We start from the raw sequence: 17484 nt of genomic DNA, 5'->3' as shown, positions 1-17484 counted from the left end.
GTCATACAGCATACTTTCTAGATAATGAAATCTATTGGAGCAAAGAAGGAGTGTTTCATTTTGATTTTAATTCTTTTGAAATTAGTGTTTTCTAATGGGCATTAGAATGTGCAATCTTCCAGCAATGTTGTTTCACATCATGTCGTGGTATTCTGCTGAGGCCATAAATAAACTATTTTCTCTATCTTCTACCCAGAATTCATTTTGTAAATTAATTGAATTTTGCTTAACTGTGCTTTAGTCAGCATTGTTTTAACAGCTAATAGCTTTTGGACCTGTCTTTTAAGGCTTAAATCTGTCATTTAAGTATTCAGCCTGTTGTATGGTTAAGGTTTACTAGCACCAAAGTTTTTAATGAGCAGTACAAGTTCACAAGCCTGCTTTTGAGTAATTAAATTTTGGACAGTGATTCAAACTTGCTTCTTTTTCTCCACTTAATGAAGTCAAAGCTGTCCAATTTTTGCATGATAGGCTGGTTCTCATGAATGAACACCAGAGATGCTTTGATAAGGCGTAACTTAAAAATTAGAAAAGGACTCTTTATGGGCTTTACTTTATTTACTCCTTCTCCTTTAATGCACAGGGATGGGACGCTGTAAATTTTTTATTACTATTTTTAAACAAGCTTAATTCATCAAGAATGTATGATTTAAGTTTCTATTACTTTATCAGATGTTTTGGGAGGTTTCACAGATATCACAGATAATAAGGCAGAAGTCACGTCATCAGTCCGTCTGTTCCAATAGTGAACTCCTAAGCTGCGCCTAAGTTATCCCAGACAGATGTTGGTCTAGCCAACTAGGTCTTCAAGACTTGCAATGTGGAGATTCCATGCTTTTCCAAGAAAGCTGATTACAGTGCTACTACATCTTCATTACTGGGAGTATTTTGGGGTGGGTGTTATTTTCTCTAATGTCTATCCTGAAACTTAAATGCTTCGTTGTTTTGGTGGAAGATTTATCCCCTTTTATGTGTTAAAGATGGCTATTGCCATGTCTACTGTGTTACCCTTAACAAGATCACTCTTTCCCTCCTCAGCCCCGGGGCAATGCTTTCGGTGTTCCTCATAATTCTTGTTACTCTTCTTTAAGCTTTCTAAAATTTGTCTCTCTTTCTTGGAATGTGGTTGGTGTCCTGTATTGGATGCAGGTCAAGGAAGGCCTTTCCATGAGTGAATAACATACACCCTTTAGCACCTCCATTCCTCAGTTCACATTTAAGTCACATCATACATCCTGCCACATGCTTTGTTTGCACTTCCACTTAACAACCTGCTCATTTTTAAAACCTCCTTCTCCACACCTGCTTCTCCAAGCTTTTTGGGATATGCAAATTCTAATCCTAGGTAGTAGCTTCATGAATTCTCCAGACCTCTTTTCCATATACATTTTTTGAGTCAGAGAAATACTCAAAATCAAAGCAACTCTGGTATATGCTCAGCACCACTTATGTTTATTTCCCCTCAATCAAGCACAACAGAAAGAGAAAATAAATATTGGACAAAACTACAGCATCACCATCACTTTTATATATTTTTCGTGTTATTTTATACCAAATCAGTACTCGATCCTCTGATATGGGAGACTATATGTTGCAGTATCTCTTGAGCCTCTTTGAAGTAAACAAGCAGTTTATTTTTTCCTCTTTTCCTTTTATGATCCTTTGTAATTGTATAGCTTTTTGTGTGTGCCAGATTGATTTGTCGTTAATCAGTCACGTATCGACTAAACATATCTTAGGTACTTCAGAGGATTAGAAAAAGACCTATTGCTGTCCATGGAGACAGCAGCTGTAGCAGTGGCTGTTCTTCACGCTCACCTGTTAGGGAAGAAAAGGGAGCCTGGCCTTTTGTATTCCATCCCAGCGTTCACCCACACATCAAAGAAATTTGGACTCTGGTTGCTGGCCCTTGAAGACAGCTTTTGGAAATCTGCCTACCTGAAAGAGATAGGAGTGTGAAAGGGAAGCCATCTCCACTTTTGTGTTTACTCTGATCATTTTGACTTGGGCCAGGGTGTTGTTCTCGTACTCCCAAATTTGTAATGTAATAAGAGTCAAGAAAAAAATCATTTTGGTAGAGCAGACAGACTCTATTTTAAGTTACTCATCAAAGGCCTAAAAATAGTTTATTTGATGGCTTTTGAGTTTGAAGTCTCTCTGGTACCCAAAAGACAATTGTGCACTTTACCAAAAATACTTATTTTGACTAACATCATCTTTCAAAAGTGTCAAAAAAACTAACCGATGTGCTGTATCTATTCAGAATATACTCCCTTTCATGATAAGCTCTTCATTTTAGTTGAAGAACAAGTATGGCACTTCTTACATGATGGTCCTTGCAAGATACTCCATTCTATACTATTCCAGTCTACAGCTGGAAATAAAAAAAAAAAAAAAAAAAAACTTAAAATACAGATTCTTGCACTAAAGCCATTAAAAGCAGCAAGAGATTACAAACAACATTTAAAACCTTTGACCAAATGTTTTGCTGGAATTGAAACCTGATTTTCCTAAATGCTTCATAAAACTATAGCTTCGTTGTTTTCACTGATAATTTAAAAAGAAAAACAGCAAGGCACTTTCCCTTGTGTACATTGTTTAATATGTAGAAGCTTTTTCAACGTGGTTAATGAAACAGTGTGTGCTGGTGCAGGAACAAAAAGTACACATACTGTCTCTAGCAGGATTCCAGAAGTGGGGGGGGGGTTTATGAGCCTTTGATTGTTCTATCATTTTAAGTGGTAATCCTTTCATGCTGATTTCACTTCATCCTTTATTATCTTATTTTCATTGTATTGATTAAAATCCCATTACTGTTAAGAAAAGCTTATTTGACTACTTGATGCCAGCACCTTTATGATCTGATAATCTGGTTTACAAAATCCTCCAAAGGATCTCTTAAGCGTGGTCATGAGTCTTAGTGCATGGATTGTGATTATTTTTTTAAGACGTACTTTTAGAAGTGTTTGGTACTTCTCATTTTTCTGCCCTGCTGAGGTAGCATAGGTCTTTCAGCCTTTTTCAACTCTATCGAATTATTTGGTAATTGAATGGAAAACTCCTTTCCTTCTTCAGGATATTGACTACTTTAAAGTATCATTGTATTGTAATTTAAAACACAAATTACTCCAAAAAGATTACAAAACAAAATTACTTTCTCTTCAAAAATACAAGTCTTGCCTAATCTGACATTACCGAGTCTTCAAGGTAATGTGTGTCTTTTTCCTTCTTCTCTTTATGGTGTAATCAGATTTTCCTGGATCATAATTTTTAGTGCATATCTGAGAATTAAGCTGCATTGTGCTGTGCCTTGCTATCTGAGATAGTCAGCATCATTGGTTTCTTGTAAGTAGCTCATCTATGAGCAGCAGCTGTGTAAAAGTATTTGTTGCTTAAAATAATTGTAAGTAGATTAAAGGTAAAGTTCTGGATTTAGTGGAATGCAATTGTATAACTGATAATAGAGACTGTACCACAGGAAAAGTGTAATGGGGATATTTTCCTCAGGTGAAAATCAGGTGTGTATTAGATTATACGGTTTGGGTTTTTTTTCTGTCTGCCTGCTAGGCAGTAGGAAATATTCCTATTTAATCATATCTTAGTTAATGAATTTGATCATATTTTAGCCATTGGTTGATTTTCCTTGATCATGCAAACAATGAGGGACTTCATTCATTTATAAGTATGTGATCCAGTGAAATCACATGTAATGTTTATTAAAGCATTATGTTTGGAGCACAAGTGTAACATTCAGAATCAGAAACTGATAAATAATATGGATATTTTCCACACGCCCAGTGATACACCTGAAACTGATGTTATTTGAGAAACATAGGAATAGCTCTTTATCATTAAATTGACTTGATTGTACTGAATAATTTGTATCTCCTATAGGCATATAAAGTGAGGAAAAAGGAGTCTGTAAATTATATGTGAGTACTTCTCTTCCTTAAAGTAATTGACTTTAATCTTGATTTTCAAATAGTTATGGGCACTGAAGGATACAGCTGTGCATAAGCAAATGTGTCATGTGCTGGGAAAAGAAAACAGAACAGTCTGTTTTTACATTGTATTACTGATTTCCAGAAAAAGAACCAGTTCCAAAATCCAAATGGTGTTAAGGGAAAGGATTTATACAGTGATACTGGTGTTTCGGTCAGTCTGCAGGGATTCCCTGTATTCATACCACCTATTGCCTCTGCAATAATTTTAATGACAGTTACAGGAATTTTATGCTTGATTGGTATCTGTTGAAGCCACCAGGACTTTTTCTCTTGGCTGTGAGTAAGGATCAAGCCCATAGCGACTGGCACTGAGAAAAACAAATGCTTATCTGATCCCAGAACAAATGGATTTATATGACACAGCAGTGTGTGGGTAAAGAATGAGAAGATTGAAGCAGACTGGAAAAAAGGGACATTTATACCTTTCTTAAAGCATTTGTCAAAAGAGATTATGTCTTTAGCAACACTAGTTTGAAAAAGACTACTTCAGGGTTTTTTTTATCTGGAAAAGCTGTCCCTTTCAGTGAACCAGAATGCCATTTCAGTAGTGATTCCTACAGTTGTCACAGCATCTGTGAAAGCAGATACTGAAGAGAGAGGTTTCCCTCGACAGCAGTGGTGTCTCTGTATTGTACGTGTTTAGATTGATACACGTATCTCTAAATGTATATGCAAGTGTAATTTATGGCATTTGTAAGTTAATGTTATATCAGATGAGTATCACAGCTGCAAGTTTTGTGACAAGCTGTCCAGTATCTGAAGTTGCTGTTGATCCAACAGCTGTATTAAAAGGAGAAATAATTGACTGTCAGTCAGAAAGCCTTTGGCGTAGGCTCCTTGCAATGAATGGTAGCTACAAAAGTGCTTAAAACAGACCTTTGCAACTTGTCAGCCAATTATTTTTAATAACGGAGTCATGCAGTTAGTGTAATGATTTTGATTCTCACTTCAAACATTTAATGGTACCACACGAGATATCAAGCACAATAAATGTGACTAAATGCTTTGAAAGACTTTTTAACTTAAATGACTGTGATTCCACTTAAAATATTTTCTTGACATCAGAAACTAATAAAAGCTAAATGAGTTCAGGAAAGTAAAAGATTAAAACCCCTTTTTAAAGTTACCATCTGGTGGTAAGGAATTAATATGATCTGGATAAACAAGAGTGATACAGATACATTTAAAATGACCGTGATTGAGATTAGGATGATCTGGAGTATTATAAAATTAGGGTTGGGAAGTGGGAATTAGTGGCTGGGAAGTTTGCCATCCATTGCTTTGATGCTTTGAATCTTTACCTTCTCTGAAAAGTCCTCATCAGACTGAAAAGACCAAATACTCAGATTTTGTCTTGTCCAGAAGATCAGTAGCGTCTTTCCTTGAAAAAGTGACTCCTGCTCTTCTGATAGAGAAGCCAGTGTTTTCACAATATTTTGGTACACAAGTTTTCTTGATTGGATTGTGAGCGTCCTGAATGTGAACTGGAGGTGGCTGCTATTGCAGGATCTCCATCATAGAAACGCGTCTTGCTGCTTTCCACTTGAGGCTGTGCAGGACCAGAAAGAAAGAGCAGTAGCAAAAAAAAAAAAAAAAACAACCCCCAAACACATCAAGAACTAAAAAGAAATGGGGAAGTTCTGGGTTCTAGCACCAGTTCTCCACACCTTTTCTGTGTTGCCTAGTCACCTCCTAATGCAAACTGCTCAACACTCATCCTCATAACAAATTATTTTACAGACAAAGGAAATTAGAAATGTTTATTTGCACGTGGACAGTGCAATTGATAATAATTACAAGAATAACTTAGCAAAGCTCAAATATCTGTTAGTAGTAAAGGAATTCTGACGTGGGATAAAAACTCACTGAAACCAGAAGTTAATTAACTAATCAGGGTGGAGGTGGGTTTTATAGAAAATCCTCAGCAGAAAAAAAAAAGATAACCTAAAAGTTGAATTTTAGAAAAGTGATATAAAACTGGGAGAAGAGTCTTATAGAGAGATGTAGTGAGCAAAGTAGACCAAGTGCTGATTGCCATGGATATAGGGGTTTAAGGCAGCAACTGCTCTTATGTAATGTGACATGTAAATTTCTGAAATAAGCTTTAGACTTAAACAAGGTTAGTTTGTCTTCTAGTCTCAAAAGGCATGGCAGAGAGGGAGAAAACATATATAAATGCTGTTTTTCATGGACTCTTCCAAAACTCGTAATTGCTTTTCTTCTCAGTGAATCTGTTAAGAAGGTGTTTTCCATTGGCGTCTCAGAACCAGGAGTTTTTGGAGTTTTCCTTGCTTTGTTGTTTGGGGTGGTTTTTGGGGGGACTTTTTGTTTGTTTTTTTGGTAGGGTTTGGTTTGGGGAGTTTTTTTAGACTGTCTCTAACACTGATTTATGCCAGTTGCTACAGTAAGTAATTTTGTTCTAATACCTTCTTCTTTTTACACTAATTTATTATCACATGGGTGGCAGAACTGTCGACTTCCATTCAAGACTTTTCATTTCCTGTTATTTTCACTTTTCTTCGGGGACCTGATTAAAAGCAGTCTATGCTGGTACTTATTATCTCTAGCCTTGCTCCGTTGTGTTGTATTCCCTCTTGCTTTTTTAGCCCTTGGAATTGATTAATTAAACCTTTAGTGCATAAAGTAATAGGAAACATGAATTGTTTAGTTTATTCATTAGTGTGTTGTGGGAGACGTAGGCCTGTGCTGTGCTCAGATAACTTTTATCAGACATGATTACGGTAACAAGTACTGTTTTAGTACAGTTTTAGATGGTGACACTGAAAATTACCTTTAGATACTTGACATGTCTCATAGTGACATTTTAAATCGTGTACTGCTTAGCTACTAATTGTCTCCCCCTTTCTCACACTCCTCCATGTCGGTGCGTACATGTGAGCTTACTGCTCTGTCGGTTTGCCGCAGGGTGCCAGTGACACAAGCTTTGATGCCCCTTTAGAGCACCAGCAACATGAGAAGTGTCACAGGGCAGACAGGCATAAGGAAAGGATTGTACGAACTCTGCCAGTAAAGTCCTAAAGAAATTCAGGTTTTTTCCACAGAGAAATGCTACAGGAATTGGACATAAGCAAAGCAGCCCAGCAGACTGAATGGATGGGTAAGAATAAGATACTCTGATTATTTTAAGCATCAATAGACACAGTATCACTAGATCCAGATGTTAAAAAAATGCCTATCAGATCACAAAAGAAGTATCTGATGATGTCTGGTGGTTTTTGGAGCCCATGGAGGAGCTGTCTTATTTTTATTCTCAGCAGCTGTCAGACTTCAATGCATACAGTAAAGCATGATCTTCCCATGGGCAGTTTCAGTAGCCTTTGCTTATCCTCTGATGCTCTCTGGAGACGGATGAGATTGTCTCCTCTGCATCTTGGTTTTCTCTGGCATTTTGGTCTCTACCTGCATCTTTGCTCCTCCTGCTCCCTCTGCCACTGTTTCCATTCACTCCAGTGTGCTCTCACTTCAGTATTTCCCCAGAAGCCCTCATTACTGTGATCTAATTATGAGCAAATACATTTCACCACAGGGGAGCTGGTCCTGCTGCCATGACGGTAAGCTTGATGGTGGTATTGAACAGTGTCTTTTTTTTACTGAGCGAGTGGGGTTTCATAAACAATGACTTGTTTCATATTAGCATCTTTTTAGAATCATAGAATTGTCTAGGTTGGAAGGGACCTTTAAGATCATCTAGTCCAACCACCAACCTAACTCTGATTAAAAAAAAACAACAAAACCATCACTAAACCATGTCACTAAGCACTGTCAACCCATCTTTTAAATACCTCCAGGGATGGTGACTCAACCACTTCCCTGGGCAGCCCATTCCAGAGCTTAATAACCCTGTCAGTGTAAAAATTTTCCTAATATTCAATTTGAACCTCCCCTGGCACAACTTGAGGCTGTTTCCTCTTGTCCTATCACCTGTGACTTGGGAGAAGAGACCGACCCCTGCCTCTCTACACCCTCCTTTCAGGTAGTTGTAGAGAGCTATAAGGTCTCCCCTCAGCCTCCTTTTCTCCAGGCTGAACAATCTCAGTTCCCTCAGCCGCTATTTGTAAGATTTGTGCTCCAGACCCCTCACCAGCTTTGTTGCCTTTCTCTGGACACGCTCCAGCACCTCAGTGTCTTTTTTGTGGTAAGGGCCCCAAAACTGGACACAGTACTCAAGGTGGGGCCTCACCAGTGCCGAGTACAGGGTGACAATCACCTCACAACGCTGTTCCTGATACAGGCTAGGATGCTGTTGGCCTTCTTGGCCACCTGAGCGCACTGCTGGCTCATATTCAGCCGTCTGGTGACCAACACCCCCAGGTCCTTTTCTGCCGGGCAGCTCTCCAGCCACTCTTCCCCAAGCCTGTAGCGCTGCATGGGGTAGTTGCGACCCAAGTGCAGGACCAGACACTGGGCCTTGTTGAACCTCATCCCATTGGCCTCGGCCCATTCGATCCAGGCTGTCCAGATCCCTCGGCAAAGCCTTTCTACCCTCCAGCAGATCAATGCTCCCACATAACTTGGTGTCTTCTGCAAACTTACTGAGGGTGCACTTGATCCCCTCATCCAGATCAGTGATAAAGATATTAAAGAGAGTGATAAAGATATTAAAGAGAACAGGCCCCAATACTGAGTCCTGGGGAACATCACTTGTCACGGGCCACCAACTGGATTTAACTCCATTCACCACAACTCTTTGGGCCCAGCCCTCCAGCCAGTTTTTTACCCAGCAAAAAGTACGCCCATCCAAGCCATGAGCAGCCACTTTCTCCGGGAGGATACTGTGGGAGACTGTTTTTTGGAGCTGTACTGGTAGTTTCTCACATGATGAACAGTCAGCCACAGTAATCTGACTTTTCCTATCTCATTTCCAGCCAGATGATGATGTGCATGTGTCTCCCAATACAAATGGATGCATCTCCTGTACTGGCAGAAGTGAAGTGGCCAGGAGACCAGCATATATTAATGCTGACACTGCATATGACTAGGCAAATAAACAAAATTAATGTTCTCAGACTAGTAGCTCTTCAAGCTATACCTCTTCATTATCTCACTTTTTACAGTAAAGAAAACATTTGTGCCTGACATTACAGCATAGAAATTTTTTTATTTGCCACCATAGTGTAAAATTGAGTAACCACCTTTGTTAGTCTTCATGCTGCAGTTGCTGATGGTACTAATTCACTGTCTGCCTCCCTCTGCTAAGTCAGCATCCCCAGAAATCACCTCAGCAGGTAATTGCTAGTATCAGTCAGCCTTCAGAGAGGGCAGCTCAGCTGAGCAGGAAGCTGCCAGCTGGGCAGTGATTAGGCAAGGGCAGTAGTTACACATTCACTGTCACAGCTGAAAAACTAACCAGCTGTTAGCATTTGCCTAAAAGATTCTTCTAATAAAGAATAAAACAGACATCAAAACTACCACATAGGCTAACTAGCTGATTTAAGTTTCTTTTTCTGCCATCTCCAGCTGTCAAGATATTGTGTGAAAGATGCCTAACCAGATTGTAATCATTTTCCTTTCTCAGAAAAGGGATGCTGTGGAAAAATCGGAGCTCCAGCAGGAGTCTATTTGCCTTGGTTGATGCTTTCTGGGAGGAGATAGAGACCACATGGGCCTGCAAAAAGTTAATTGTCATTTATTGGAATTTGGATGGTGTTTTCACGGTTGCTACTGGGGCTAGAAATACACAGCTACCATGCTAGCCCTTTATGGGTTCCCTATCTGACTTTTCCCACAAAGTGCTGTCCTGGCAGCTCCTGACGCTAGACTTGAGTGGAAGAGTTGAGTACCAGTGGTGAGGGCAAACCTGGGATTTCTGTGTTCCTATCTTTCTTCTGTCAAATAGGGGCACGGATGATTTGCCAGATATGGGGAAAACAAAAACACATTAAATATCTTCGACATGCTAACAAATAGATCATTGATTTCAGTGCTTGTGGAGAAAGACTCTTACAACAAAATCCCATATGCTGTATCCTTGGGTCTGTGAATAAAATTTCAAAAAAAAAAAAAAATCTTTTGAGCATGTAATTTATCAAATACAGTAGTTGAAACTCTGGCAAGCGTTGCCTGTGTGCTCCATGCTTGGGGTTTTTGTTTGTTTTAGAAAGTATGAACCTATAATAAAATAATTTCATTCTTTATCACAGCTTCTTTATAAATTAAATTATAAACCAATGTTGATTAGCATTTTTACTTAGCTGCAGAACTAAAAGGAGAAAGATGCAGTACAGCAGTTTGAAGGGAACCTCTTCTGAAAAGTATCAACAGCAGATCGCCCTTTAATGTCCCCAGTTTGGTCTGTGGTATTGGATTTAGCTTCTCTCTCAAGGAGTTGTTAGCAGAGGATGTGTCTAACGATCAGCATTGGTTTCTGGGAAGAGAATAAGCCACTCTTCATTGTTTTTTTTGGTTACACATTGACAAATGGTTCCATTCAGGGCAAAATAAAAATCATTCTTATGAAAGTGTTTTCAGATGTGGCAAACCTAAATAATGCATGAAGCATTAGATATTCTATGAAAATGACCTCTGAAGATCATCCTTTTGGATGTCATTGTGACTGCCTTAGCTAGGGGATCACAGTATGCAACTATAGTATCCATGAAATATTTTTTCCCATTATTTGCTCATTTTTATGTAGATGTGTGTGACAAAGTATATTTAGAATGTGTTAATTGTTTGGGTTTTAGTTCATTCATCTGCTTAAGAAATGCTGAAAGCAATTAGGTTTTATTCTGGGTTTATTTTTGGTGGCACTTGAGTGAGTTCCAGCCATGCCTTCAGCTCAAGGCCAGGCAGCCAAACATGTTGCATGGTTTAAAGCCGTGACATTTAAGTAGAACACAAACGTGCTCTTTATTTGTAGCATTTCTTCTGCTGTTAGAGTTTAATGACTAGGTTTTATTTTGTGTGTGTGGCAGAAATCTCAAAATAATGTGTTAACGTAGCTTGTGGGGAAATTAATTTAATAGATTCTTAATTTCATTATATTGGTTAAACTTCAGTTATAGATACTTGACCTTTTGAAGAAGAAATTTTAATACAGCTGAGGACTTCTACCATGATGAACTAAAGATGGGTTTTCTTGGGGGTTTTTTGCTTTGTTTTGTTTTTGCATAATATGAGTCACATTTTAACTCAGAAAGAATACCCAATTGTCATGGTTGTGCAAGTGCTAACTGATGACTGCAGGGGCTGCTTATGTGTAAAAGTAAAATTGAATTTTTATTTATATATATATATGTGTGTGTGTGTGTTTAATGCTGTTTGCAGCTTGAAAATAAGGAAGACATTCCAGTGCATAATAAGTGTATTTATGTCTAACGTTCATGCTAATATCGTGCTGGTCTAATATGTCATTATTCCCCTAGATGCTCTGGAGTGTTGCATAGCTTTTCTGTAATTTCAGAGGGTTTTTCTGAATATTGCTGCTGGAAATTTCAAGGGGAAAAAACCCACCTTTTTGTAATGAAACTTTAGCAGACACTTCATCCTGAATCTCAAGCAGCATTACTTTCTAGTTTCTAGTGGGGATTTAGCAATAAATGTGCTTTTCTCTACTCTCAGCACAAAGCCTGAGATTAATTTTACTATGAAGTATCTTTAGGTCTTAATTAAAATGGAAGTTACTAATCCTGGAAAGAGTGTCTGGACAGACAGTGCCTGCATATCCTACTCTATTAAATTATCAGGATATACTGCATGTAGTACTTTCAACTTAAAGCCTATGCTGTATATATCCAGTATTTTAAGTTAATAAACAATTGCACTCCAGAAGGAAGAGTTAGAATTGGAGAATGTTGTGTTAAATACAGGTAAAACAGGTGAAGTATGAGAACATTTTCTCATACTCAGTGTTTTTTGTACTGTCTTTAAACATGATATCATACAGTGATACACTGGTACAGTGATATGTGTAATGGAGCTATTCATGAGCTAAAGGATGGGATTGTTGCAAGAAGCAATTGTACAAGCCTAAGCAGAACAGGACCAAATTTATTCAAGGTCCTGTGGTGGAGTTGTGGAAGGCTGCCCAAGCATGGCTTCTTACACAGATATTAAACATGTTTTAAATTAATTATTTTCTCTTGATAACAGTATATCTACTACCTGTTACATTTATTAGCATTGCCTTATGTATGCTTATGGTTATTTTCTGTATTTCTCTTCCCCCCCACCTTAGTGGAATCGGTCGAAACTGGCCATGGGCCTCTGGAGGCAGCAGCATTTTGGCAGAATTTGGGACTTTGCATCTGGAGTTCATACACTTGAGCCACCTGTCTGGAAACCCTGTCTTTGCTGAAAAGGTTAGACTGTTCAGTCAAGATCACATTGTAAAAGATAAATCACATGTTGGGAGCAAAATATCTCTGGGGAGAGATTTGGATTTTCCTCAGTTTTAAGCATTTGTCACAGGAGGTAGATATTTTCTAGATGTTTCCCTAATCACCTTGGCATGTTTTTGTATTATAAATCCAAAAATCTCTTCCAAAATCATTGAGATGCATCTTCTTGTATACAGCACTTACCCGGCCCCATCAAACATATAATTTCTATTTATGTTCTAAATTAGTATCACATTAAACAATCAGACCATGGAGCTTTCTTCAGTATTTCACCTGAATGTGGTGAAAACAAAAATTGACATTATATTAGGGATAATATGTGATGTCTATGGAGAGCAAAGCACTGTGGCTACCTTGTGTGATTTCAGCTAGTCTTCAAAATGCTGTATAGTATCACTATGGTCAGTAACGTCAGAAAGCCCTTCTGTTGCACTGACCTTTGAGAAATGCGCTTTGAGCTTTCTTTGGAGGAAGAAAAAAACTTCAAAAAACATCCTTTGACAAAACAGTTGTTGTCCTTACTAATTCTTCCAAAATTTGATAACATTGTCTTCTGGATACTTTTTATTTACGTAAACCATGGAAAGCAGCTCTTCTTCTCCTTCCCCCAATTCCCACTTGAGCAATTTTTGCACCTTTGCTTTTTGTGCATAAGTAATCAGCAAGTTCTGTTCTTTATAATAGACTGTATCATTTATCTTTTACTTTTTTTCTAATTAAGACTTCCACTTGTTTTGGTTTTGTATTCTTCCTCCAATTGCCCCATGTTAGCTAAAACTATTATCTATCTAATAATCTAATTAATGAGACTCCAAATGTTTAGCAGTAGGTTTAAAAGCAATGGTCAAATCTAAAATGAACTCTAGTTGTACCAAACTTAAAGGACTGAGTGACTTTTCTGCGATACCATTGTCAGCACTAGAATAAATTTGGTGAAACAAACTCCCAGCAATTTCAATGTATTTAGGGATGAATTTAAAGACAGACTTTCTCTTACACCTGAACTGGGGGTAGGATGGTGGGGGGTGGCAGAACCCAGGAACAGCCAGAAACAAACTTACTATGTAACTTAATTAACTTTTGATGTTTATAGTAATTTAATGTATAGCATCTGTTCGATTAAGAGGCAATTAAAGTGTGATGAAAGCGTGTATGTTAGAAATCCTAGCCTATGGTTCTCTTCCAAAGTGGCATCGAGCTATAGCTGCAAGATGCTGGAAATCTGTTTATGTAAGCTGCTCTTAAAACCCTTTAGAGATTGCGATTCCACAGCCCCCTGAGGCAAGCTGTTCCAGAGCTGGTACACCTGATAAAGAAGAAACACTGGAATAAGCTTTGCATGGAAGTACTTATAGAAGAATTCATTAATTGAGGTCTAGGACTCGTTGCAGTCTGCATTTGGGCAGTTAGCATTGTAGTGTCCAGATGCAGAAGGCAGTTTGTGTACCACAGTAGAAATGCTTCTGCAGCTTGGTGTAAGCTAATTTATCTTCTTTCTCAGCAGCCAGTTCGCTTGATCTCTGGGCATTCAAGGTGTTATAATGAAGCTGTCAGTACCTTTTTGTTACGATTTCTGGTCTGTGGCGCTCAGGATCTTCATTCTCCCAAGTTGCTACATTTTCTGTGAACATTAAAATTCAGTATAAATTATTTCATGTGCTCTGCCGTGGATTGTGCTGCAGGATAACTCCAGCTGCAGAGCATCTGGACCCTAATTGTTTCCCCAGGCCTCTCATTTATAGGGAGCTCCTTAGCAGTGCCGGCAGAGTGCTCGGGGCTGCCTGGGTTCCTGCTGGGCAAGATGCTCCTACGAAGCTCAGTTCCAGCAGCGCTCTCCTTTCCAGGCAAAAACGACTTTACAGTTCGCTTCTGCATCTAAACTAGGTGATAGGCTTAATATTTAATACCGTTTCTGATTTGGGTATATGAGGAATATAATGCTGAAGTAGCTGAGCTCAGTTAAGGCAACCGGCTCCCGTGAATGTCAATATCCTGTGGAAGGGTGAGATATTCCATATGGCAAGTCCTGAACTTCGGAGCTTGCTTTTGTTGTGTTGTTTTCATTACCGACACTTGACACAGAAACTCCAGAGGTTTTGAGGATCTCATTTATATGATGATATCAGCTTAGAGGATCTTTTTTAATAGTAATATGATTGCACAGAGGTATTGAGGTATATGTGCTGTATAAGACTATTTTTTTTATTTTTAGGGTTATTTGCACTTTAAGACCTATGTGCCGACACTGTTTTATTTTGGGGGGGAAAATGGAGCAGTGCTCAGTGTTTTGTACCCTTCCAATAGGTTATGAATATTCGAAAAGTTCTAAATCGACTGGATAAACCAGAGGGCCTTTACCCCAACTATTTGAATCCTAGCAGCGGCCAATGGGGCCAGCGTAAGTAGATCGCTTCTTTGGTAGTATGACCTGTCTATCGGTATGCTGTTTGCAGTCGTTAACTTCTTGCAATCACTGTTACGTGGGGTTGGTTTTTGTCTTGTGTGTGTGTGTGTGTATATATATATATATATATATAACTTTTATAAAGTATAAAATCTCACATTATATCTGAGGTTCTATAAAATATAAAAAATACTACAAAAATAAAAAGAATAATCCTGCTTGCTGTATTTTAATGTACTCTTCTTTGATCTTTCAGTATGGTTTGTGCAAGCAGGGAAATGTCTGAATATGTATCATTTTGGAAATGAATTTGTAGACTACAAAAGTCTTTTATTCAAAAATCTAAAGTGCTTGCTAAAGCAGCTGTTTAAGGAAGCATTATCAGCTTGTCTGAATCAAATTCCATATTTTTAGAGTGGTGTGGCTTCATGAAGATAAAACAAGTCTTTCTAGTTAATACCAGCTGTGATATGTGTTGAAGTCTAATGATAACAACTGAGCAAGCAAACTAAACAGAATTGTGTCATGGCATGAGTCCCTTTGGAACCATTACTGGAGGCACCAAAATTAGAAGGGAAGGAGTATAATAAAATGCTTGAAGTCCTGATGACCAAGCCTTTTCTAGTTGTACATTGCCTTCTCTGATCTTCATAATGTTCAAAACCTAGATAGTGTGCTGGATGATGATTGTAGAGACCCTACTTCTTTTTATTCCACTTTTCCTCCTTAGGTTCAGTCTACCACCATCCCATTCATGTGACTCAATGTTCTATTATTTTTACCTCCCTACATTACTGAAAGAAAATCAGCAAGACAGGCTGTCTTGGTCTGAAAAGACACAAGCAGATGAGATGGTCCTGTAGATTCTCACTGTTGGAGCTGGTTAGGCAATACAAGAGAGGGAAAGGACTGGAGAAATTTTTGAATATAATTGTTTGAGATGCAGCTTAGGTGGAATTGAGGTTCTGGAGTCCTTATGGGACTGGCCACAGTCTGGGTAGATAAGAATTTTTGCAAAGGCAAATAACGAGTGTTTTATTGAATAAAATATATTTTTGAATGCTTTGTGTCACTCGCCAAATTAAAAAGACGTCCAAAAAGGTTGTGCAGCTCAGCTGTATTATTCCATCAAGGCAAAAGCCATTTCCCTTTATGAATTAGATGTATGGCCATCAATTTAGAAAGCCTTCTGGTCTGCTACACTGTGAGGCTTCCTTCAGGTCACCGTGCCACAAGGCCTGTGGCAGCTTAGGAAGCATAACCATCAGCTCTGGTTGGCATGTTGGTATAAACTCTGACATTTACAGATCTGAGAGACGTGTGCCCACTTGTTACTCCTGTTGGCTTAGCACAGCTTTGTAAAACATTAAAAACTCCCACCAGAAGTGTTGATCCTACAGCAGTAGGCACTGGGTTTGGTTAGAAGGCCACCTCAGCATTGGTGAGCCAGGTCCAGTGACCTCCTTCATTGGCTTCAGTCAGCCCCAGAAACTCAGCTTTTTGGTGAGCTGCTTGAGAGCACAACTTTCTAGTGGCTGACACCATTAGTGGCTCTGCCTTATTTATTTTAAAGCAGTCAAATACTTACTCTGCCTTGTGGCCTTTGCCATGTCCCTATTTTTAATATAGTTGTGTCTTATGTACTCCTCGTTCCCATTAAATGCCAGTTTTGTTGGTGAGCACAGGAAAACTTACCATTTATACCAGCTTTGCTTTCCAATAGCATGTAGTATTGGCAGAGAAATAACTTCCTGCACATGCAAGTGGTGGACCCAGATGTTGATGCAGGTCAGCCCCTGGCATGCTGAAACAGCAAAAGCAAATTTCAGCTTGTTGCGTCCCTTCCAATTCAGTTGCCTCAATTCGCGGACACTGATTTATTTTATTTTTTTTTTCTGTCCATAGTAGAAGATCAGAATGTAAGACTTGAGAGATGTTTTATTTGAGATTGCTTTTTTAGGCTGTTTGCGGCTGATTGCAACAGAAGAAAAAAAAACACACCCAAGACCCTTAATTGGTACCAGACAGAAGTATTACCTCTCAAACGTCAAGTGGGGAGGGGGGAATAGTTTGTGAATGTTTCTTCTCTAGCAGTGCTGTAACCGTGAAGGACACGGCTGGATCCCTGCCATTGTTCCTGTTAATTCATTTAGCCCTTGTTATTTTGACAGTAAACTGACAGTGATTTGCTGCAGCATGCGTCAATTGGATTTGTCTGCTGCAATAATGTATATAATAACAGGGCTTATTATTGATGAAACTGTGCTTGTGCTATTTAGTTTGCAAATGTCAGAGGTTTCTATGGTAATTTATTTAGGAAACCGTAAAGGTCATTTAAATGCTGCTGTTCAAAGATCAGCCTTCGATCATAGAAAATGCTCTCTTTTTTTTTTTTAAAAAGCCTCTTTTCCTGTTGGATCATGAACATTTAATTAAATAAATGGTGTATTCTTACCATAAATTTAATCTACCTCATTCAAAAGAGGAGGGGGGGAAAGCCGTTTATAACCCAGGTTTGATGGTATGATGTGTTTTTTAGGCAAAGGGACAGGATACGTTTGGAAAACTAAATTATTTTTTTTACGTTACAGGCTAGTGGAGGAAAAAGACACTATTAATGAAGTCTGAATAGAAAAAAAAGAGTCTATCTTCTACATTTGCATGTCTTTGCAACCTGTTCAGTAGGCAAAAGGAGGCATTCCATGAAGAGAAGTTA

General features: G+C 38.6%; 1 protein-coding gene across 1 annotated transcript in view; it reads left to right on the top strand.

Moving 5' to 3' along the window:
- MAN1A1 (mannosidase alpha class 1A member 1) overlaps positions 1-17484 on the top strand; it is a 140522-nt gene that overhangs the window by 97865 nt on the left and 25173 nt on the right. Inside the window, exons 6-7 of the mRNA XM_074150341.1 lie at positions 12202-12325; positions 14669-14762. Coding sequence (XP_074006442.1) covers positions 12202-12325; positions 14669-14762 — 218 coding nt within the window. The remainder of the gene's footprint in view (positions 1-12201; positions 12326-14668; positions 14763-17484) is intronic.

The sequence above is a fragment of the Numenius arquata genome, chromosome 7 (genome assembly GCF_964106895.1).
Source record: "Numenius arquata chromosome 7, bNumArq3.hap1.1, whole genome shotgun sequence".
Lineage (NCBI taxonomy): Eukaryota > Metazoa > Chordata > Aves > Charadriiformes > Scolopacidae > Numenius > Numenius arquata.
Note: the sequence above shows the minus strand (reverse complement) of the source record. Positions and strands in the feature narration are given on the sequence as shown.